Source organism: Chlamydotis macqueenii, chromosome 2 (genome assembly GCF_036417535.1).
Source record: "Chlamydotis macqueenii isolate bChlMac1 chromosome 2, bChlMac1.mat, whole genome shotgun sequence".
NCBI classification, from domain to species: Eukaryota; Metazoa; Chordata; class Aves; order Otidiformes; family Otididae; genus Chlamydotis; species Chlamydotis macqueenii.
This window is the reverse complement of record NC_141557.1, coordinates 109389513-109412107: the sequence shown is the minus strand read 5'-3', so window position 1 is coordinate 109412107 and position 22595 is coordinate 109389513. Positions and strand designations below refer to the sequence as shown.

Genomic DNA, 22595 nt, shown 5'->3' with positions numbered 1-22595 from the left:
GTATTTGTAGAATTTTTTAGCATCTTACGGTTTGTTAGCAATGTAAACTATTTTCTATTTGTTTCAGCTGAAAGAAAAAGTAAAAAATACAGTCTTTCTAAGCTGAGCATATGCTCTTATGATTCATGCAGTTGTGTTGCTATTTTGGGTTTAGAAACCAGCAGGGAAGCTACAGACATGAAAATCATTCTTTTGTAGGTATAATAGGCAAACTCATTCTAAAAGTACCCTATATGCAAAAACTTTTTGAAGTAGCTGAGTGTTGCCAACAATAGACAAAAATGCAGTCAGCATGACAGACAGCATTTTCAAAACTAATGCACAAGATACACAGGTCATACCCTGATCTGCGCAACAACTGGGCACGTTATTTTGGAGGGGCAGTTTACTTTTTGAAACTTGCTTGAAAATCAAGGCTGCGTACAGCACGAAGAATTTGTGTGGGGTACTCATTTCAGTCCTCTGCTTGTATAGTCATGGCATTGCTTTTTTGTATGGGGTCTTTGTTTCTTGGGGGATTGTGGGCAGTTGTTATGAGCAATATAAAAGTGTTGAGGACACGGATACTCCACCTACACACAGCTATTTACGGAGTTGGAGGCCTTGCTTACAGTAGCGAAAAGCTGTGTTAACTAACACACACTAAAATCCCCAGAGTACAGAGACCAAATTGGATTTGGATGTCTTTGCTAGACTGTCTTAAAATGCGAATTAAGTTTGTCTCTTCCTGGGTTTCAATATGTTTTCAAATTGGTTTTTAGGATATAAGGTCATTTCTCTTGCAAGGGTGTCATCTCTTCAGTCTACAGCAGCGCTGCCTATGCTCTTCAGCTTCTTCTTTGCTTGCCTTTTTGTGTCGTGGTTTCCAAGGGAGATGAGGGTGGATATCCCTCTGAGCAGATGCCCAGTCTCCACAGGCCCCCAGCCTGAGCTGTCAGAGTATCAGGACTCCAAGATACACCAAGCCCACTCCAGTCACGTAGCAGTGGCACGGCCAAAATTTCTCAACCATTGAAAACCCAGACTCTTTTAGCTTTCATACTAGCAATAAATTAGGAAGCTTATATTACTTCATTATGCAAAGAGAATTAGGCCTTTTATATGCAAACCAGCTCAAGACAGGAAATACATCTTTACGAAGAAAAACTGTAAACCACCAGTTATTAATATCACTGACATTTAGTCCAGCTTAGACATGATATGTCGTAATTTTGCTGTTTGCTTATGAAATATGTATGATGGCCTCTGGTCTGTTGATTTCTAATGAGAATAAAATACTGGCAGCTACATTTTTAGAGGGGGAAGGGGAAATACAAGCACTAAGAAAATCAAACTTAGCATACACACCTCTAATAGCCAGACTGCTCCAGAAAGTCACATGGGAAATTACTTACACGATCAGCTTCTCATTCATACCTGTCTCTCCATATCCACATCCTTGTAGACTGTGGCAAATCACTTGAAGGGTAAGCAAGCGGAGGGCTACAAATGCAGCCCCTGTGACTGGGGGTACAAAAAGGTTTCTTACAATTCAGCTGTTTCTTTCAGACCAATGAAGGAGACAAATGATAAGGAAAATTATGCTGAAGCTGTAGTTCCCTGAAGTCGGCAGCAAAACTCCTGCAGAGAACAGTGGCGGGTGGGGGGGGGTGGGGGGGGGCGGAAATGTCATCTGTGCTGTATGTTTGCAGCCTTGCTGCTGACCTGTTCTGTGATCATGGCATGCATCTTACAGCCACAGTTTTGAAAGCAACCTAATGCTTAAATATAGAGATGAGTGTCTGGCTTGTTGCTACAAGTTTCTCGCCAATCTAGTGCTAAATTACTCGTTTGTTGGAAGAGTTTGAAACCAGCTGATATGTAACCTTTGAACTTACTCTCCTGCTATGAGAAAGCTCTCCAACACTCTGTACAGATTGTACTGGGAGGGGGTGGATGCTTTCCAGGAAGGCTCAGGCTTTTGAAGTTACATTCTTACGATACCTCTCATCCAGTTTCTTTCACATTCCAGCTTGTTTTTCTTTTTCAACCCTTGTCTTTTCAACAGAGAGGTGCCCATGAGATTCGAGAAATTCGGCAGTTTCACTTCACCGGCTGGCCAGACCATGGTGTACCGTACCATGCAACAGGCCTGTTGGGATTTGTACGGCAGGTCAAATCCAAGAGCCCACCAAATGCTGGCCCTCTGGTTGTTCACTGCAGGTAGGTAGAACAGAAATCACTTAATTGTGTTGTCCAGTAAACTCAGGACCTACTTTTGCTTCTTCTATGCTGTGTAATCCCCACGCAGATTGCTGAAGCCACTGGACCTCTACCCATGGTAACTTAATACCTAAAATATAAATAAGAATGGAAAAACTGAGTTTGAAATCCTGCAAATGCTTGAATGCAAGGCTCAGTTTCAGTAACCATCCCACTGATCAAGTACCTGCGAGATGAACCCTTGCACTTTACATTTCCCAGTACACTGCTGAACATTAACTCTGCTCTTCTTTTACTCTAGTGCTGGTGCTGGCAGAACTGGATGCTTCATTGTTATTGACATCATGCTAGATATGGCAGAAAGAGAAGGTGTTGTAGACATATACAATTGCGTGAGAGAGCTTCGATCTCGGAGAGTAAACATGGTGCAGACTGAGGTATTGTTAATCTACTGGAATACCACCTTATGCTTTGCAAGAAAAAATATTCTAGCCCATAAAAGTAGAGCCCCTTTGTGTCTGGCACCATCCAGAAGGTAGTTTATTCAACCATAAGCAGAAAATAATACACACACACACCTGAAGAACTGCTGCCCAAACAAGTGCATAGTTGTACTGCACTTAAAGTTCTCAACGGTTTTTAAGAAAAAAGAAAATCCTGAGTGTTTCCTCTCTGGGGAGGATTCATTCTGGAGTACATCTTATTGAGACTCCCTTACATGATAGCACCTACAGAGCTGTGCAAAGGAATGAGGAAAGCAGAAACATTCTGAATTTTATTATGGAGTGTTACTACACTTCTCTTTGTACTTGTAACTATTTTGAGTCAATTCTTCTATATTAATTTCTAAGTGAGTGGGATAAAGTTTTATGAACTACTGCTGTTCTTTCCGGTATTGCTTCAGTGCTGGTAAAGTCAGAGAGAATTAATGGCAACCCTATTAGTTGTTCTTTTTTATTTACAAAAATACTAATAGCATATACTCTCTATATAAGTAATTATTTTAATTGCTTTACTAGGAACAGTATGTATTCATCCATGATGCTATCCTGGAAGCCTGTCTTTGTGGAGACACATCTATTCCAGCTTCTCAAGTGAGATCTGTTTACTATGAAATGAATAAACTGGATCCTCAAACTAACTCCAGCCAGATCAAAGAGGAATTCAGGGTAAGTTGTGGCTAGCATTACCTAGAAGCTATACGGTTCAGTTATACTAAAGACTTCTGCTTAAATCATTGCTTATAACCATGTGAATTTTGGACCAGGCCTTGGAGGGAAAGACGGCAAAAAAAGGGAAAAGGACATGTCACTAATTGCTATTGAATTATGCTAAATCATAATAGAATGCTATGAGGTAGTAGTGAAATGTTTTTACTCAAGGGAAGTATGTCAATTCTTTCTGCTGTCCTTTCTCCAGAAGGCAGGTTACTGCAGCTGTCTTTGAGGTTATTTTTCAGATCTGTATGCTTCCAAACCCTGCTGACTGTGATGTGTTTTCATTTCTCTGCATATTGATTCCATTGAAACTGAACGCTGAGATGATCTATTCTTAAATATTTTGGGATACTTTCACTGCTGTGTTAATTTTTCTGTTGTATTGTTTACTCTTTTTGAAAGACTTTAAATATGGTGACTCCAACACTGCGCGTAGAAGACTGCAGCATAGCACTTTTACCACGAAACCATGAGAAGAATCGCTGTATGGATGTTCTGCCTCCAGACAGATGCCTGCCTTTCCTCATAACGATAGATGGGGAGAGCAGTAACTACATTAATGCCGCACTGATGGATGTAAGTCTCCACTACATCATTAATAATAAAAAGGGAATAAGCAGCCCTCCAAACTGAGCAATGTGAGAAAGTGGAATCAGCATAAGAAGACTGAAAGCCTTCTAGCTTGTTTTCCAAAAACATGGCACAAAATCTTTAAACTCGCAAGTGCATTTAGGATCCCACGTATGTTATGTCACAGCCAAGGTTCCAAAGCCATGCTCAGAGAGCAAGTCAGGGAGTTTTGATAAGCTAGATGTTTCTGGATTCCTCCCTGGTGCTTGAATTTTTAACTGTCTGGCCTAGGAAAAAAGAGAGTTACCTATTAAGACACTGAGGCAGTTAAATAGGATAATAAGGTTTGCAGCAATATTTCATTTCCCTTTGTTTCTAATTTAAACGGTAATTAACCAAAAAAAAATTGTCTGTCAGCACAAGATAGCACACAAGCCATTACTTCAGTCTTTCCGTTTATTTCTTTTTGGATGAATGATTCCTGTTCATGTGTGGGGTTTTTTTTTTTTCCTAATGCATCTGTGGTAATTCTAATCCTGCTTGTAGAATATTGGTAAAAAGATACTTAAACCGCCCTTACAGTCTGTAGATATTTATAGCCTATCTTTGACAGTTTCGAGCTGTAGTAATTACAATTGTCAAACACATAAACAACAAGAAAACAGAGGTTAGCAAGGAATGAACACATTGTAAATGGCCTTTTTGAAAAGTGAAGCTAGAGTATTAACAGTTTATAGCAGTTTTTGCATTTCTTTCCTTCCAAGTTCTCAAAGCATTTTTCTAAAGTAATCCTAAGTTCAAAACACTCCTGTGAAAAAATAGGTGTATTATCCCTGTGTTTATCTGTGTAGAGAAACTGAGAACAAAGGTGTCAGTGACTTCTCCAAATTCTCATAGTAGGTCAATGACATTTCATATTAGAACAGAGTTTCCTTGATCTGCAATTTACAGCCTTGCCATTACATTGTCTTCTTTCCTGGAGAGTTCAGTACTGTTTTGTTCTGTAAATTAAGTACTGCTCAGAAACAGCAGTGCCTCAGTATTTGCTGTGAAAATGCTTCCCTTCTTCATTGTTGAAACAATGACCTGGATCCAAAAGCGTGTCTGGGCAAAAGGCTCCGAGAGAGGAGGTGGTTTGGATTGCTTTCCCCCTGAAGCACTCTAGCCAGGCTCCTGCAATATACCTGCACTGACAGACAGGAGCAGACATTTGTCCCTCTCTCTAAACACTCAGTCTCCAGCCAGTAGGATGATGCATTTCACCCTCTCCACTTGCGTCAGTTGAGATGCAGTCAGATCACCTCATGTAAGCCTTTAGAGCTCACTTCAAGCAAAAGAAGTAGCAAGCATAATTTTCCATATCAGAATTAGTTTGAGAATGGTTTTCCATAAAATCTGCTCGAGCTTCTAAGTGAGCGAGTAATGGAGAGCCCTTCGAGCATCTCTCATCTGCATGCAACTTCCAGCGAGACAGGACCAGTAGGATAGCAGGCTGCTGACTGGTGTACCAGCAGCATCAACACCTGCTGGTTGCAGTTTGCTGAAACCAAAACAAAGAACTGAAGTCTTGCATGCCTTCATCTGTACCCCAGAACACACTGGATTCATTTTCTGTGGTCTCTTCAGTGACTGCCTCTGAAAGAAAGATGCAAACAGCTGATCAGTTTGTATCTCTGTCACAGTACAAATGCTTCAGTTCAGGGCATGTAGAGGCTTCCTTGTCCTCCTTAATGAAGGCAATGGCAACCACTCCCAACAGCTGCCCCAGAATGGCCACACTGGCCTGCAACACTCAGGAGGATGTAAGTGAAAATGGTAGTAGAAGATCCACAATGGAACAGTTCCACCAGACAGATCAGTCAACAACATACTCTGGTACTAAAAAAACACCAAAGCGCACTGAAATTTATCCCTTGGATATCCATGGTGCTGTCAGAATATTCAACAATATTTCTGAAATATAACTAGATATTTCCTTTCATGGGCATCATTCAAATTAACAGCTAAGTGCAGACAGCCAAGATTAATCTATCCATTAACAGCTCAGAACAAAACTGTTGCTCAAAATTTTGTAGGAGTTGCATTGGCGGCAAAAACCTCTGATGATTTTACTCTATGCCTGTGGGATAAAATACATTTCAGAAATAGAACATCTGCAGAAGTTCTATTCTGCCCAAATGCACTTTATTAACTTTGAAGCATGTAAGATCTCAGGAAAGAGCTGGGAAAAAAAAATGTATTCATTATATAGAAAATAGAAATAATAATTTTGGTCCCAAAGTTTTGGGGCTATGACTGGCATTCTGCTAAATAGATTTTCATCTCTTGCCATTCTTCTCACTATCTCATTATTTCTTTGCAGAGCTACAAGCAACCGTCAGCTTTTATAGTTACGCAGCATCCTTTACCAAATACTGTCAAAGATTTCTGGAGACTGGTCCTAGATTATCACTGCACTTCAATAGTTATGCTGAACGATGTGGATCCTGCACAAGTAAGTCTGGAAAACTGCTCCATTCAAAAGAGAAGCGCTAGAGCCTCAGCATTTCAGAACATCTTCAGGACATCATTATTTTTACAAAACAACATTAAATACTAACACACTAAAAAATTGATTTGTAGTTTGCAGATACACATAGGGAAAGAGGAATAAATCAGACCATCAGCAACTTCTCCACCAAAATGTTACTGCACACACACGTAAGTGCATGCACCCATGATTTATTCGGATAAGAGAACATGCTTTGAGAAGAGCTGCTAAAAAACAAAAATCATGCCTGTAAAATTCTGACTCCAGTCTGAAACACACTAATAATAGCCAGAAGTAATAAACAGAAGCCAACAGCTATTCATTAGCCTGCCTGAAACAGGTCAATGACCTCGGTCTGCTTACCAGGGGATAGGTGTTCCCAGTGTGAAAATCTGTGTTATGTGTGGCACAAAATGACATTGTTAGCAAGGAGATAGAGACACAATTGGAGACGAAGCATCCTTCGGGAGAGAAAACAGGGCAATGAAACGTATGGGAGAATGTAATTACCTTACAAAAGAGTTGTGCGTGCTGTACATGTCCTTTAGAATACTGGAAAACCGTACCTATTGGTTTGGCAATTTAATCGCTAGCATTAATCACTAAGTGTCCTAGAGCCTGGCTCACACCTGCGTAATTCCAAGTTCTTACACAGATATAATTTCCTTGGTTCCAACAAACTGCACCAGCCGTCTGCTGGAATAACGTGGTGGTAATCTGGATTCTTAATATGTAAATATTTGCTAATTATTGGTTAAAAGCAATTGTTATTTTTCATAGCAGACTGCATGTCATTTTTATTCTGGATATCAAGAATCTTTTTAGCTTTGTTGAGTATTGCACATAGTTAGAAAAATGTTTCCTTTTATTTCTTTTTAACATGAAGAATTTGTTTTTACGACATTCTAATCTTCCGTTTTGTCTTTCAAAGGACTGTGTAGGAATTCCACACACTATTTTAAAGACTGAATTTCTGATTCCAAGCCCTTAACTGTCTACAGGGAGAAAAATAGAAATGAAAGACAAAACTTTTATTCATGAGTCTAAGATTATTTTCTGAGTGAATAAAGAAAGACTCAAGGGAGTCAGACTGTTAGGGACTGCTGAACAGAGTTTTTTTAATTTGTGGGCTGTGGTTTGAATTTACAATAGCGCATGGCTATTTCAAGCATTTATTAGCCTCACAGGCTTTTAAAAGCTATTGGGATATGGAGTTAATGCACCTGCCTTTGCAGTATGTTAAACCTTTTTCCTCTAATGTGAGTAACAATCTTTTCATTAGGAATAAATCTCAAAACCCTTAGAGCAAACACAAGTGGAGAGAGGGCAGAGCTTATTAAAAACACGCATTACATTCAGATTTATTAATAATTACTGTTATCATTATTATTTATGTATATATGGAGTGTTTACAGTTCTGTTTAAATATTACAATTTATGTGGATTGCTGTGCTCCATCGGGAAATGAAATTCAGCCCTTCACAGTGACTCTGACTTAAAGAGAGTCCCTACCATCACATGCATGCAAAATGCACAGACCTAAATGCTTTTGGTTTCTTTAGAACTTGAAAATCTTGGCTTCCTAAAACAGCTCCTGCAAACAGTTCCGCTTATTATCATTTAAGCATTTTTCAAAGAGCTCTTAGAACACTATTCCTATGTATTTGAAAGACGTGTACTACATTGTGTATATGTTAAATTGTCTGAGCACTGGCATTTGCATTAGTTGTATGCATGATGTTTTGCTATCCTATACACTGGCATATTTCATAATAAAAATTTGTGTGAGATTTAGACAATATTTGGAAAGTAATTTGCTCAGCAGACTGAATCATGTGGGGGGTTTAACGTAAATGAAAATATATTTTCCTACTCGAAATTTCTGGTTTTAACTTGTTAAAGTGAATTCCTGCAAATCAGACCCTGTTCTCTTTTTAATTGATGTAGTAAATGATTATGTTTTCCTAAAATGTATTCATATCTAAACGGCTTGGTTGAGGAATAAGTGTTATAAGAAATGCAAAACAACATCTGGAGTACATGCGATTTGTCAGCTCGGCTCTGGATCACCAACAGCAATGCAGCAGAATGAAGAGCGCAGCTGTTTTAGTGAATGAAATAAAGTTCCAAATATGACATCAATGTTTCTGCAAGCAAACAAAATTTCATGAGTTCATACTTAATTTTGGTGAATGCCTTCAAAAGCTACATGCTTGAACTGCTCTAAATATTCCTTAGAAAAAATCATTAGGGTGTTTTTTTTTAAAAAAAAATGAACAAGCAGAGTCTATCTTCAAACACTTCCTTGGAAAATGTTGATTTAATCTTTAAAGTATTAACACATATGATAATTGGTTCCTGGATTAAGTCATCGTGATATTATTAGACAGTAAAAAGATGCAAGATATTGGTAATATTACTTTGTGATTTTTAGATACCTAGAAGTAATGTTTTCTGAGCACTAAAGGAATCATAATTGCTATTTTCAGGTGGCATTCATAAGGTGAAACTGAGCAGTTGTTGAAAAATAAACCCAAATCATTCTATGATTCTATGGTGCTCTGTTTATTCTATAAACATACTGTGTTAGAATTTCAGTAATAAATGTAGCACAAAGAAAAATCTAGAAAAGTATATTGAGGCAGCATGAAATTCAAAGTGATTAACTGTGTTCTTCTGTATTTGTGGTTTTTTATAGTTGTGTCCTCAGTACTGGCCAGAAAATGGAGTACACCGACATGGTCCTATTCAGGTGGAGTTTGTGTCAGCTGATTTAGAAGAAGACATAATCAGCCGGATATTCCGAATTTATAATGCAGCCAGAGTAAGGATGCTATCTGGAAAACAATTCTGTCTCAGTACATGACCTGACTCTACTCAAATCACAACAATAAATGTTAAACTCACATAAAATCATTCTCATTTTTCAGCTTAATTGTTTGAAAGCAATGGTGCAATACTGAGTCACACCATAATCAACAGGGGAAAAGCCTTCTATGTGTAATTTAAAAATATTTTAATGCATATCTCAAGTGTGTTAAATGCAAATCAAATAAATGCAGTATTCAGATGGTATGGTAGCCAAGAAATGCCAAAATAAGTGCAGTTTTCAACAGTTTGAAATTAGCCATCTTGCATATTTGTGTCCTGTGTCATGAGAAGAAAGCTGTGCACCAGTACTAGGCATGTTTTTCAATACCAGTCCCAGGCTTTTAGTGAAGATCCTGTCCCACTAATCACACTTCATAATATATGTAAGCACTTTAGAGGGACAAGTGTGTTCTCATATCCAGCTTTTATGTTCCCATAAAGTTGACAGAAGACTAAACAAGGCATGTCTTTCAAGCTGAGTGAAAAAAGATTCCACCACAGACCAGGCATCTCTTCCCATCCAGATGGAGGGAGCCTTTGCAATGGGCTGGCATCAATCACCAAAGGACCACAGCTGGGAATAAGCAGAACTCCCTGCTGAAAAAAAGCTGGGAACTACCAGGAGGTCCAGTAGCTGTCAGGACAGTGAAAAGCCCCCAAAACACACCCAAAACCATCCTAATATCAGAACAGGGAAAAAGATTGTAAGCTTCAAGATTTTTTTTAATACTATGAACGCCGTACATTTGCAGTAAATCTGGCAACGTTAAAACGCAATCTCCAGCAGCGTTAATGTGAGCTTTAGCAGGCACTGGGTCTGGCTGACGTGCTTTGGGAAGAGGGGCTGTCAGCTGAAGGAAACTGACTGGGAAATCAGTAGATTCCAAATTTTGACATAAAGCAGACATATTTTGAAGAACATATCTAATGCTGCATCCACTTCAGTTTATTCCCTTAGCTTGTTAATCTTAAATCCTCTCCATTACCTCTTATTCTAGAGAAAAAAATGTAATGTTGACATTTCTGTGTTGCTCATTTTAAAAGTGGCACTAAAATGCCCTCACTTTGCACAGAAGTGAAAGTAGCAAATCCTAGACTATGAAAACAGTTTTCATGTGTGTTTATTATGCCCTTTTCAAAGGACTGTAATTTTCTGCCACTAACGCTTGTTCTAGGCTCCTTTTTTATTTTAAATCACCGTAAAGCAACTGTTCAGTAACGTTTCACCAGAGGGGTTCTGACTGCTGCAGTAGCACACAACAAAATAAAATGTAGTTAGATTTTTTTTTATAAGCCAGAAAAATCTGAGGGTTTCGTTTGTTTTTTTAAATGTTTCCTGCTTCAGAATATCTTGAGAGGTTTTGACTTTTCCTGTGAAAAAAAAGATACAAGCATGCAAACATTCTTCAAAATGCTGAGCATATGAAGAAAACAGATATATAATTGAAGTTGTGTTGCAGCTCCCTCTTTGTTACCAAGTTCCTACTATGATGTTAATTAATTATTTGCTTGATTCTGCAGCTATACTATTGCTCTATTCTGGTCTATTTGTATAGCACTCTGTTTAAAACTTCTTATTCTAATAACTCTGTTGGAAATTAAGTCATAACTCCTCGAGGGCAGTTGAAATTACATTAGTAGTTTGTCAACGGTGATCTGCCTGAACAACTTTCCTCATTGATGTAAATATATAAATTATGTACTAAAAAAAATGCTGTTACTTTTTCCTGCCTGTTTTCTGAATCTCTGCAGCCCCAAGATGGCTATCGGATGGTGCAGCAGTTCCAGTTCCTGGGGTGGCCCATGTACAGAGACACTCCCGTTTCTAAACGCTCCTTCTTGAAGCTCATCCGCCAAGTAGAGAAGTGGCAGGAAGAATATAATGGGGGAGAGGGACGCACGGTTGTACATTGCTTGTAAGTACTGGAAACAGAAGACAGAAAGTAAGAGAATACTGAATTTGTGCCAGGTTTTAAAAGATCTGTGAAGAGGTGAAGAGGCATCTGTCTAATCTGGAACTGGGTAAATAATACAGCTGCTCATTTAAAAGCTTTGAATACAAGAGGAATTGGATGGGATTTTTGTGCAGATTCATCAGTTTCCCTCTCTATTCCTTGGTAGACCCCCGTGAAAAGATGATGGGTATAAGTTAACTCTATTTTATATAAAGATGTCCAGTGACATTTGTAAATGGAAAAGGTGCATATTTATTCAGAGTAAATGAAAATTCTACCTTCAGAACAACATACCTTTTATTTCTACAGATACAGACTGTAGAAATAAGTAGTGTTGAAGGGATGATTCCTCTTCCACACATAAAGGACAGAAGTAAAAGTGGCGTGATAGACCAGTTACGGTGATCTTGTAATTGCCTTACCTTTCTCTAATAATGTTATATATTTTTTCCTCCTCTGACCTTTGTGCTTCACTGGTGCAGGCTCTCATCCACTCTGCCACCATCCTCCTTTTGATATGGCTTAATACTTGTACATGCTGTTTGCCCTCAGCACTAGCTGATCTTTTGAAACCAAGTCTTCAGTGCTTGAAGTTGTATCCCTTTTCCTTTAAACATCTGCTTTTAGAGACCTTTAAAGGTTGCTGCCATGATGAAGAAGGGACGTGCTAACAGGAAAAGCACATGCTAATACGCTTTCAGAAGTTGGGACCCAAGAGTAGGCAATAACTTCCTAAAGTTTGGTTTGCAGTTACTGAATGTTAGAATGATAGAGGAAAATCTGAGAGTGTATTAATAATTCCCCCTATCACTGACCTTGAACAAGTCATTGCTCTTCAGTTTCCCCATCTGTAGAATGGGGATAATAATACTTTCATCAAAGGAGCATTGTGTAGTGTGATTAATTAATGTTTTGAGATCTTTAGCTGAAAAGACCCTTTTGAAGTGCAAATTACTGTTATCTCTGAGGTGGCTGATGATATTAAATAGTTGTACAACATCACACATGCGTCACTTCCAGGCAGTAAAGAAAGAAAAAGCTCTAATATAATCCTTTTAAATGACTTTATTTTAATTAAAATTCTCAGAGAGTCCCACAATATCAGGCAATGTTTTGGCAGCAGAGAGCATTCTTTTCATACTGCCTGGATGTGACAGATGTGCGACGTTGTAGCTTCCTTTGAAAATCAACCATTTGCGAAGTTGGTTTGAAAGACCCGCTACCTAACTAGTCTGCACTCTGGTAATTATTAAGGTTTATTATTTTTGGTGAAGCACAGCCTAAAAATTCTGATTAGAATAGCGGTAAAAATAATAGGGTTTCCAGAAAGAAAGAGATTCTCTTAAAGATTAAAAGTAGCTGGGGATGAAGTATTATTAAATACTGTATTTGATCATGCAGATGAACATATGTGCCTGGCTTCTTTGTTGGCAAGTCACTTCGGGTTCTCATTCTCTGATACCGTGGATGGAGGGGGAATACATACACTTTTCAAAGTAGTCACTGCCAGGCAGCCGACCCCTCTGCCCACTGCCAGGGAGTAAGCGCATCAGCCAAGGGAATATGGCATCACCACCTAGTGCCACACTGAAGGTGGAGCCACCAGAAGGGCTCCTGCAAATGAGACACTTGGCGTTTTTGCTGTTCCTCCAAAATGCTTTTGGGTCCAGGAGGAAGGCACCAGGATCTGGAATAAAAGAATGCAAAGATCCACTTTCTCTATAACATTTCCAGGACTGACATTCATTGCAACCTTGTGTGTTTACAGTGCCAAGGGGTGTTGAACTAAATGTACCTTGTCCTTATTTTAGCATCCCCTTTGTGCTGTCTCAAGTGTTCACTGAAGGGTGGTGTGAAACTCAGCCATTCAATTCCCTCCAGGCTTTCAGGCTCCTGAATTCTGAAGCATAGCTTTGACATCATTCAGCCCATTAATTCCAATTAATAAATCGTCTTCTGCCTAGAGTTCAGCAGCCTTCCGGTGCAGTAATGTTCGGTGGTTTCTCCCTACTGGAATTCATGCTTTCTGTAGTCATCCCTGGTGCTGTACAAACTTGTAACATACAGTCAATTGTAACTGAGCCGTTTTGTCACTTTTATTGTAGGAATGGAGGTGGCCGCAGTGGGACATTTTGTGCAATCAGTATTGTTTGTGAAATGCTTCGACATCAGAGGGCTGTTGACGTATTCCATGCTGTGAAGACACTGAGGAATAATAAGCCTAACATGGTGGACCTTCTGGTATGAGCTTTTTAACTGCACCACTAAATAGAAAATGTTCCTTTTTCTCAGAAGACTCAGTACGATTTCCAAGATTTGCAGTGGGAGTTGTTCACAAAGCAAGCAAGTCATTTTCAAAGGGGATAATGAAGTCACTTCACTTGTAAGAGTATTTTTACACTGCTTTCTTCCCAAGGAGACTTTCTCTCTGTTCATTTGAATTTTTTAAGAGTTTTAAACTTTCAGACGAACATCCTTATTAATTTTCTTTTCTAGCAGACTGAGCCAAGTGGAGAGCAGCCCTTGCATGGTAGAAATAATAGTTATGTAAAATGAAATGCCAGATTTTCAAATTATATATTTTATAAATAGCTTAATCGCCTAATATTTATCAAAGCCATGAATTTCAGTTTGACATCCACAATATTGCATTTAATTATGGTTGCTCTATCTCATAGAAAGATTAAAGAAGTTCAGAAACAAGGAGCCATGTGCAATTATTTTCCTAGAGAGAGTTTTATGAGCTTTTTTTTAAAATTCAGAATTGCTCAAGTGCCAGCTGCTATGCCACAAGAGCTGCAGAACAGCTTAAACCAGCAGGTTCTTACACTCCAGTGCGTAGTTCTGTACTTGGAGATAGGTGTAGCGTGATATCCTATTCTGAAGTCTGGGCTATAAAAGACAGTGTTTTACAACATCCTGCTGTAGAGGTGGCTGCTTAAGAGGCAGCTGTATTTGATTTAGCATCGTAGACAGGAGGAAGCAGCATCTGGACAGTTTCAGGGATGCTAAACCAATCTGAGCTAACTTTGCAAACTCTGGTTAAAGAAGTTTGGGTTATATTTCAGCATCTTTTCTACAGAGTGCCCAGGGTGAGGCAGGAGGCATCTCACAGAGCTGGTCCAGCCTCTTGTAATTTTAGAAGAGAATCCCCTCTCTCAGATGAGCTACCGAGATCTGGGTGTGAAACACACTGGAGAACGAGCAGAAAGCAGGAATTTCTGTTGGGTAGCATGAGGCTTTCAGGTTCATGTGTAGATGGCTAGGGTTATCCACTTCCCCACCAGATGCATCACTGCGCCTGATCTGTCCCATAGAAGAATGGCTCCCACCACATCCTCCATCATAGTGCTCTCATCCAGCCTACCTGTGAAGTCCCAGACTCTCCCCTAGGCCCTGTTCTGGCCAGGGTCATGGTAAAAAGCCAGATGTTGCCAGCTGTGCAAAGCGAGGAGGGAGTTTACAAGCAGCACCACAGGGCCATGAGCAGCAACATGGAACTGTGATTCTTGTACCAGTGAGAAACTATCAAGCTTTCACAGTGGTGGGAAGGAGCAGCTTAGCTGGCTCCTCTTCCTCTAGTTTATATTCTTAGGAGGAGAATCATCGTGCTGAGAACTATACATTTTTATTTTCTAGATACTAAGAAAAATGTCCTACTTCTTAGAGACTTGACAGGCCTACTGCTTTCTGTTCTACCACAGCTTAAGTTCACAGAAGTCACCGATCTCTTATTCATTTATTTTATAGAAATAAAAAGAAAATTACCAGTGTGAAGATGTACAATTGAAGAAAATACTCTCTATAAATTTCCATTTGTGACAGTTCTCCAGGTATAGATTTGTCAGGCAACCGTCCATTTTCCAGCAGAGATTTTTTTTTTAATCAAAAGCTAAATGTATTATTTTAAAGTATAAAAATAGCTTTTAGTAAATTGAGGATGGTATTGAGAATGTCTGGACGACATTGAGAGGCCTTGTAAGGCCTTTTCATTAGGAAATTTCAAAACACTTGTGAAGGATATCCGTATTGTTTTCCTTATTTTACAGACAGAGGAACGAAGTCAGGGGATAATCAGGATTTTTCCCATTATCACATAATTCACTGACAAAGCAGAGTTAGAACCACATCTCTTCAGTCTTGGTCTGTTACTTTGCAGGAACAAATATTTGAATTACCGAGGTTTCAATTTCCGTGTAGATTGTTTCATGGTAAAAGGGAATCAGGACACTTGAGGTGTTTTCCTGATCCTGTTACTGACTTTATGACCTTTCTTATATTAACGTGTCTGACTCAGTTTCCATATTTGAAAAATAAGAGCAATAATACTCATCTACCTTTGTAAAATTCTGTGGTAAAAGATGAAATGCTCAGAATTATAACAGTATGTCACAAAAATATTTTCAAGACTACTTTATAGATACCTGTTAAGCACTTTCTGACTAGATGAAGGGCGATCTTTATGGTCAGTACTTAGGGATTAAACTCTTAATTTTATTTAAACCTTTGATATTCCTGCAAGTACAAAAATCTGAACACCACATCCATACAATATTGAAATTATTAAATTCTTCAGCCGTCATACAAAGGTAACACACGGATTACAAAATGTCTGTTACAGAAAGCCAGAAGCGTTTTGTGATAAATATTATTGGACCTACCAATAGGTGTCCTAGAAAAAGAAAAAATATATACCTCTCTGAAGCTAGCTAATGTAAAGAGAATTCTAATATCCACCATCATGTGAATAATAAAAATTTACAAAGGACACACATGAGTGAACACAGTGGGAAATAATATATATCTGCTTTTTAAGACAGGTATTCAGTTTACTAAAAACGACAGTTAATCAGCATAAAATGCTTAGAAAAATGGAAATGGATGAGTGGCTGATCTCTTGTTTTGGTCTGTTATGTAGTTACAGAATAATTTTCATTTATTTAGAAACATATACAATAAAAGCAGAAAATAAATACTTTACATAACACTCCTTTCTTTCCTTTCTTCTTTTTTATTCTTTTCTCATTCTGAAGAAGATAAAAGCGGTTTATGGATCCCTGCAGGATCTTAAAACCTCATGTACAATTCATTCATAACTTAGGTGATATGTGCACCTAAGATTTGTACCTCTCAACAAAAGAACTTAGAAATTGTCCATGTTTGTTAATGGCTTTTTGATTGCTGTCATATTATTTAGTCTCTTATGTGTTAAAGTGGACTCTCTCCTCAGCTAAAATGTGACCCAAAATCACAAGAGTTAATCTTTTAAAATGTTTGCATCGATGAAAAGGAGAATGTATCTGAAGTGTAATTGAAATCTTCCTACTTGTGATGTTGGGGAGGTGAAGGCTGAGTGCTGTCAGCTAGTTAAGTCTGTTGTTGCTCCCATATGATAGTACACGCTTAGTTATCTTTTGTTAATTGATTGAAGTGCATAAGAGAAAGAGGCATTTCAGTGGCAGAAATAGTCAGAAAACTGGCAAGTATTTCCAAACTGAGATTTTAGAAGCCAGAGCCCATGGTATTCAGGGAACCCGCACCTACTATTTCATTCAACTTTTTTATTTCATTTAAATGTTTGTAGTATTGCTAAATACTGCAAGTAGAAAGAAGGAAAACAGAAGAGGGATGTATGTGTGCATACAAAAGTGCGAGGTCATCAGTGACTGCATCATTTAAAGTTGCAGGGTGGGCAAGGGTCAGTCAAAAGCATTGGCCTCTCTGTATTGCTGAAGATGCGAAGGGGGTGAAGTGATGACCCTTCATCTCTGAAGGATGCAGGCTGGGTTTGTGTGCCACGGGATGGGGATTTCCCCGAGATCAGCCTCATTTCCAAGCAGCTGCAAACAAAACCAGCAGGTCTGTGTTTGAAGCACAGGGCTGGCACCTGAAAACTTAACCTGAAGAGCTGTTAAGAGTCTAACCTATGCATAACCATTAATTGCTGAAAATTAATTGGAATGAATCAAATTAATTTAGCTGTGAGATCAGGCCTGGTGCACTGGGAGAATACGGTATTTCAGCATGGGTTTGGGCTGCACATAGAGGAGGAACAGTAAGCAGCTCTTTCCCTGAAATGCAGCAAGTGTATGAACGACATCAAAATAAAAAAGTTATGATCTGGGAGGCACTAGACACTGGGTCTGTTTTAAGATAAACATTTCCAGGGAGGAATTCCAGTAACTCCAATTCTGTTAAAGAGCTACATGAGCATTTTGGCAGATAACAGATGGATTGCAAGTTGATTTGTTTACATGTAGTCATTTTTTCTCATACAAGTGTAGTAGAGCAGCTAAATACGCATCTAATAGGAGCGCTACCGTAAGTTACTGTGTGTAGTGTCTATTGTCTGCTTAACATAAAGATTTTCTTATCTGAATATGAATTGGATTTGCAAACTGGTTCCATTGACAACAGCTGATAGTAAATAATGCTAACAGAAGAGAAGTATTGATCCCCTTAATTAAGGTCCTTCAATAACTGACTTTGTGGTTTTCTTTTGCTTTTTCAGGATCAGTACAAATTCTGCTATGAAGTGGCTCTGGAATACTTGAATTCTGGCTGATCACATTAACAGCGCAGACAAAGTTCCTCCTTTCACCACCACAAACAAAGCAAGTCGCTTCATGATATCTGTGTAAACGAGATGAAGACTTCTCAGTGTTATGCTTATACTGCTTTGTATAATTGGCTCTTTTTAAGAGCCCGAAAAGATGTTTATAAAACTGCTTGCACTGCCCGTTTTCCACTATAATGCCGCTGCTTGACACTCATATGAACGTACACCAAACCACATGGCAGTTGTTGGACACTGTATTCATACCTAGCCATTGATGTGGTGAAGCAGCATAGTCCTAAGGTAAATAAGAGAGCACAATTATATTCTTATGAAGGAATTTGTACTTTTCTGTTATATTTCGTTGCCTGTGATTCTCAGTTGTTGTCACAGCCTAGTGTACATTTCTGTTCTGTGGAGAATGCTGTCTGGCATTTTGATAATATATGATTTTAGTTATATTTGTATTCTAACACATGCATAATAAATGAATCATATGTAGCTTATCTGAACTAATGGAAAGACATGTACCAAATCATGTTAACTTTGTTGAGTTGCAATTTCTGTCCACTCTGTACCATTTCAGGGAGGGAATCTTGATAGAAATACAGTTAGAAAATGCAAAATACAGGATGTTCAGATTAATATATCCAAAGCTTTTTCATTTGTTTATATTGTAAATAATTTTTGATTTCATCAAATTATTTATTCATTAAAATGAATTTTTTTTGTGAAGCACAGTGAGTGACAATCATTTTTATTAAGCCCTGGAAATGCTTACTGTATGATAGTGTAAACATTTGTTTACCTTGTATGGATTCTCAGCTCAATAAATAATTACATACATGATAAAAATCTCGTTTAATTTAATATCCCTTGGCATCTGACTGCCTTCAGCTAAGCTTCTTTTCTGATTAATCCTTGTAAATACTGAGCTATCTCCAGAGCATGTTTATTGTGTGATCCGGTGTTGATCCAGCCAATAGCAAGATGTGCCATGCCAATATATATTAGGAAAAATTTTTTACAATGAGGGTGGCAGAACACTGGAATAGGTTGTCCAGAGAGGTAGTAGATGCCCCATCCCTGGAAACGTTCAAGGCCAGTTTGGATGAGGCTCTGAGCAACCTGATCTGGTTGGAGATGTCCCTGCTCCTTGCAGGGGGGTTGGACTAGATGACCTTTGAAGGTCCCTTCCAACCCTAACCATTCTATGATTCTATAATATGTGAAAAGAGGTGAATTAGAATCACAGAATCATAGAATGGTTAGGGTTAGGGTTAGAGGGGACCCTCAAGGGTCCAACCTGGCCTTGAATGTTTCCAGGGATGGGGCATCCACCACCTCTCTGGGCAGCCTGTTCCAGTGTTCTACCACCCTCATTGTAAAAAATTTCTTCCTAATATCTAATCTAAATCTGTCTCCCTCTATTTTGAAACCATTACCCCCATTTAAAGATGCATATGCACAAATGCAGAACCTGAAAAGTGCCCTGCTGTACAAAGAAGAGATGGTGTTGGGCTTGCAGTACTCAGTCTTGTCATAGCATTCTGCTGCCACCCTGGGCACGTCCTGCCGGTTGCTCTGTGTCTGCTGCCACAAAAGGGGTGATGGTGCATTTGTTCTCGGGAAGAATGGCTTCTGTGAGGGAGAAATAATTCCTCATGTTGAAGATACCAATACGAGAATGACTCGGGGGGTTAAAAGTGAGTAAAATTGCTGTTACTGGGGCTGTTTCCAGTTCTGCCAGTGGACAGGTTTACATCATTAAAGCTCTTGCCTGTCCTGAGAATGGCTGCACTTCTGTGGGGTTTGGACGGTTCCTTTTTCTCCCAAGCACTTACCAGAGTTTGACCAGGCTGAGAGTTCCCTCATCTTCAAGCATGTAGGAAGCGCAGTAGAGAAGCAGCAAGGAAGGGGAACGAGCTGACAGTGGCTTGCTGCAACGTCTGCTGGAATTGCAGATCTTTCACCCAGCAGTATCAAGGAGACATAGCAGAGGGAGCAATTGCTCAACACTGAAGCCTTCCCAAGCTATATGGAAACTTAGTGCAAGAAAGCAGCACACTGCACAGTATTTGAGTTCTTAGAAACAGCCTTTTAATGTGCTAGCCATCTGGGATGGGGGCAGTAGCTATATAAATGCACCAAAAGCAAAATGTTTTGAGAGCCTCTAAATCTAAGAGATCCAGCTTGGACAGAATGACTCATAGCTTGTCAACTGCCCTTTCAAAACCACTGCAAAATTCAGATCTGAAGACGTGAGGATAGACTTCTTCTGCAGTTGGAAAGCATCTCTCCTAAAATTGCTTTAAAATGTAGCTGGCAGCTACCAGCCATTGCTACAAATTGCACAGCGGTACTGAAGAACTTAAGAAAAACAACCCAGGCCCTGAGAAGAATGATGGTCCTTGGATAAACGCCGTAGCACTTCAGTCTGTTGCAGAAAATCCTGATTCATTTGGAAACCGTAGTGTTAGGAAACAAAACCCAGACCTCTAACATCATATTCCCATGTTCCTCACAACCAGCTTGACAGACCAGGTATGTCAGCCAAGCATGCTTCTTTGTAATAACTGTAGGACACTAAAAACTTGGTTTCCACCATTTATTGACGTATACATGTATGTGTCCAGTGCTTCCTGGTGCTTTCCAGAAGTATACGTAAGATGGATAAGTGAGCTGAAGGAACCGTAGGACAGAAGGTAATGCAAGCGACAGGATCCCGAATGTAAATGAGATTTATTGAAATGCAGCAAGAACCATGGCAGGAGACTGACAGTGCCTGCCAGACACTATTTCAGCAGCTGTACTCCTGCAGATTTTCTTTGCACAGGTAGGTCTTGGGTGATGAGGTGGGGAAGAGGACAAGGAGGAGAGAGTTCTGCAGTGTTTCTTACTGTTTTACTGTTGATTTTTTTTGTTTGTTTGTTTGTTCTTCTGACACAGGCATAGTCAGAGTCTATGTGTTACAGAGTCTGTGTGATGTTGTCCCAAAAGGCATTCCGTGAACTCCAGTGCCTTAAAACTGGAGTGGTCTAAAGAAAGCACAGCAAGCAGCTTTGTGTCCTCACTCATACCAGCTATCAATCAATACAAATGATCAAGAAATCCAGGCTTAGGTAAAGCAAAGTTTTGGCAAGAAGAAAAAAACAGACAAGGACTTCAGGAGTCAGGAACAGAGAGAATGTAAGGAATCAGGTGCAGAAAGAAGAGATGAACGTGCAGGGCAGGTATTCGAGAAGCAGCATGGAGCTTATGAAAGTTACCTGGAGGGTGGCATTTTAGAGGAGACAACAGAAAGAAAACAGCAGTGACAGCTATTTTAGGTGTTCATAAACCAACTTTTATTTTCAGAAGAAAGTTACACAACTACAAGCCCAGTACAGCTGCAGGACTTACGGAGACATCAGTCCTAGTTTCGGAGGAACAGAGGAAGGGATGTTTTCTTCAATCTCCCATATATAAGAGGTACATAAATGAATAAAGAGATACTTCAAATATGATTAGCCATCTGTATCACCCAGCTCATCATCTCTCCGGGACATGAGGTAGATGATCTTTGCTAAGTTATTCTGAAGGAGCAGCAAACAGGGACGGTGAGAGAGGTGATCGCATGCAGGTCATCTGTAGCTTTTTAACAGCAATGATTCCGACAGCTTCCTGGGCTGCTTCATCAGCAAAATGAGTCTGTCACTGGCAGGGTAGCTTCACAGAGTACTAACCCAAAGCTTAAGGACTACATATAAAAAAAAATAAAGCATAGAAAAGACTTCCTATCCAACTGTATGCAGTGTGGTTCAAAAGGATCTCTGTTCCACAAAGACTTGATCTGAAGGTGCTCTGCAGCATCAAGACCACCTTCATTTTTAATTTCTCCTTCAGCTGGTTAGGAGAAATAATATCTTTAATATCTCCGCAATGCTTGCTGCTTGTTTCACTGTATGTGGGTTTTCCCCCAGGTCTAACTGCTTACTGTATAGGCCCCTTCTCAGTCAACACTGGCCTTTTAATAACATGTAGCAAAGCCACAAATAGATTTTTCTTCTTTCTTTGACAATGAAGACAAATTGACACTTCCAGCAGCTGCTATTCCAGGCAGCTTCCTTCCGGGAGGCCTGGAGAGGCTGTCATGGTAGTAGCAAACCCCTTGGCGTTAGTCACACCAAAACACTCACCGCAGGATCAGCCGCTGTCTCTCCTTTCCCTTGTGGCTGTTTTGTGTGTCCCCCCCCACCCCAAAATCAAGGATGACTAAAGGGAAGTGATTTGAAAGTTTACTTGAGGTTTTACAGCCTCATTAGTTTTCTGATTCAAAGGTAATTTGGCTGCTCTGCCTCCCAGAGTAACTTCTCCAAGCAGTTGTGCATTTGCCTTCAGAAACAGTGAGGTATGGAGGGAGATCACTGTAACAGAATGATTTGTCATATTATTTTATGTTTACTGTTGGTTTTATACTTATTTTATCAACTTGGAGCCTTGGACTAGAAAATCTCATGCAGCCCATATCTGATGCCAGACCCTTGGCTTTATTCAGAGAAAAATTAAGTTAGGAATAGAAGAAAAACGTACAACTTGGTTCTGTCATTTGATGTTTGTTATATGAGCCAAAGACCCCTGTTATTTTTAGGGCAGAGTACCAGTAAAACCCAACAGACCACGTGAAAAGTAAAACAGTTTCTATTGGAGCTTGT

The 22595-nt window shown here is 39.4% G+C and overlaps 1 protein-coding gene across 6 annotated transcripts in view; it reads left to right on the top strand.

The window, feature by feature from the left end:
* The window catches only part of PTPRM (protein tyrosine phosphatase receptor type M), a 495115-nt gene extending 476359 nt beyond the window's left edge, over positions 1–18756 (top strand). For all 6 annotated transcript variants that reach the window (XM_086740639.1, XM_086740640.1, XM_086740643.1 and 3 more), the window contains 9 exons: positions 2048–2202; positions 2504–2639; positions 3222–3371; positions 3822–3995; positions 6352–6483; positions 9218–9343; positions 11143–11306; positions 13451–13586; positions 17857–18756. In XM_086740639.1, the coding sequence (XP_086596765.1) occupies positions 2048–2202; positions 2504–2639; positions 3222–3371; positions 3822–3995; positions 6352–6483; positions 9218–9343; positions 11143–11306; positions 13451–13586; positions 17857–17910 (1227 nt within the window). In that variant the 3' untranslated portion in view covers positions 17911–18756. The remainder of the gene's footprint in view (positions 1–2047; positions 2203–2503; positions 2640–3221; positions 3372–3821; positions 3996–6351; positions 6484–9217; positions 9344–11142; positions 11307–13450; positions 13587–17856) is intronic.
* The last annotated feature ends 3839 nt before the right edge of the window (positions 18757–22595 follow it).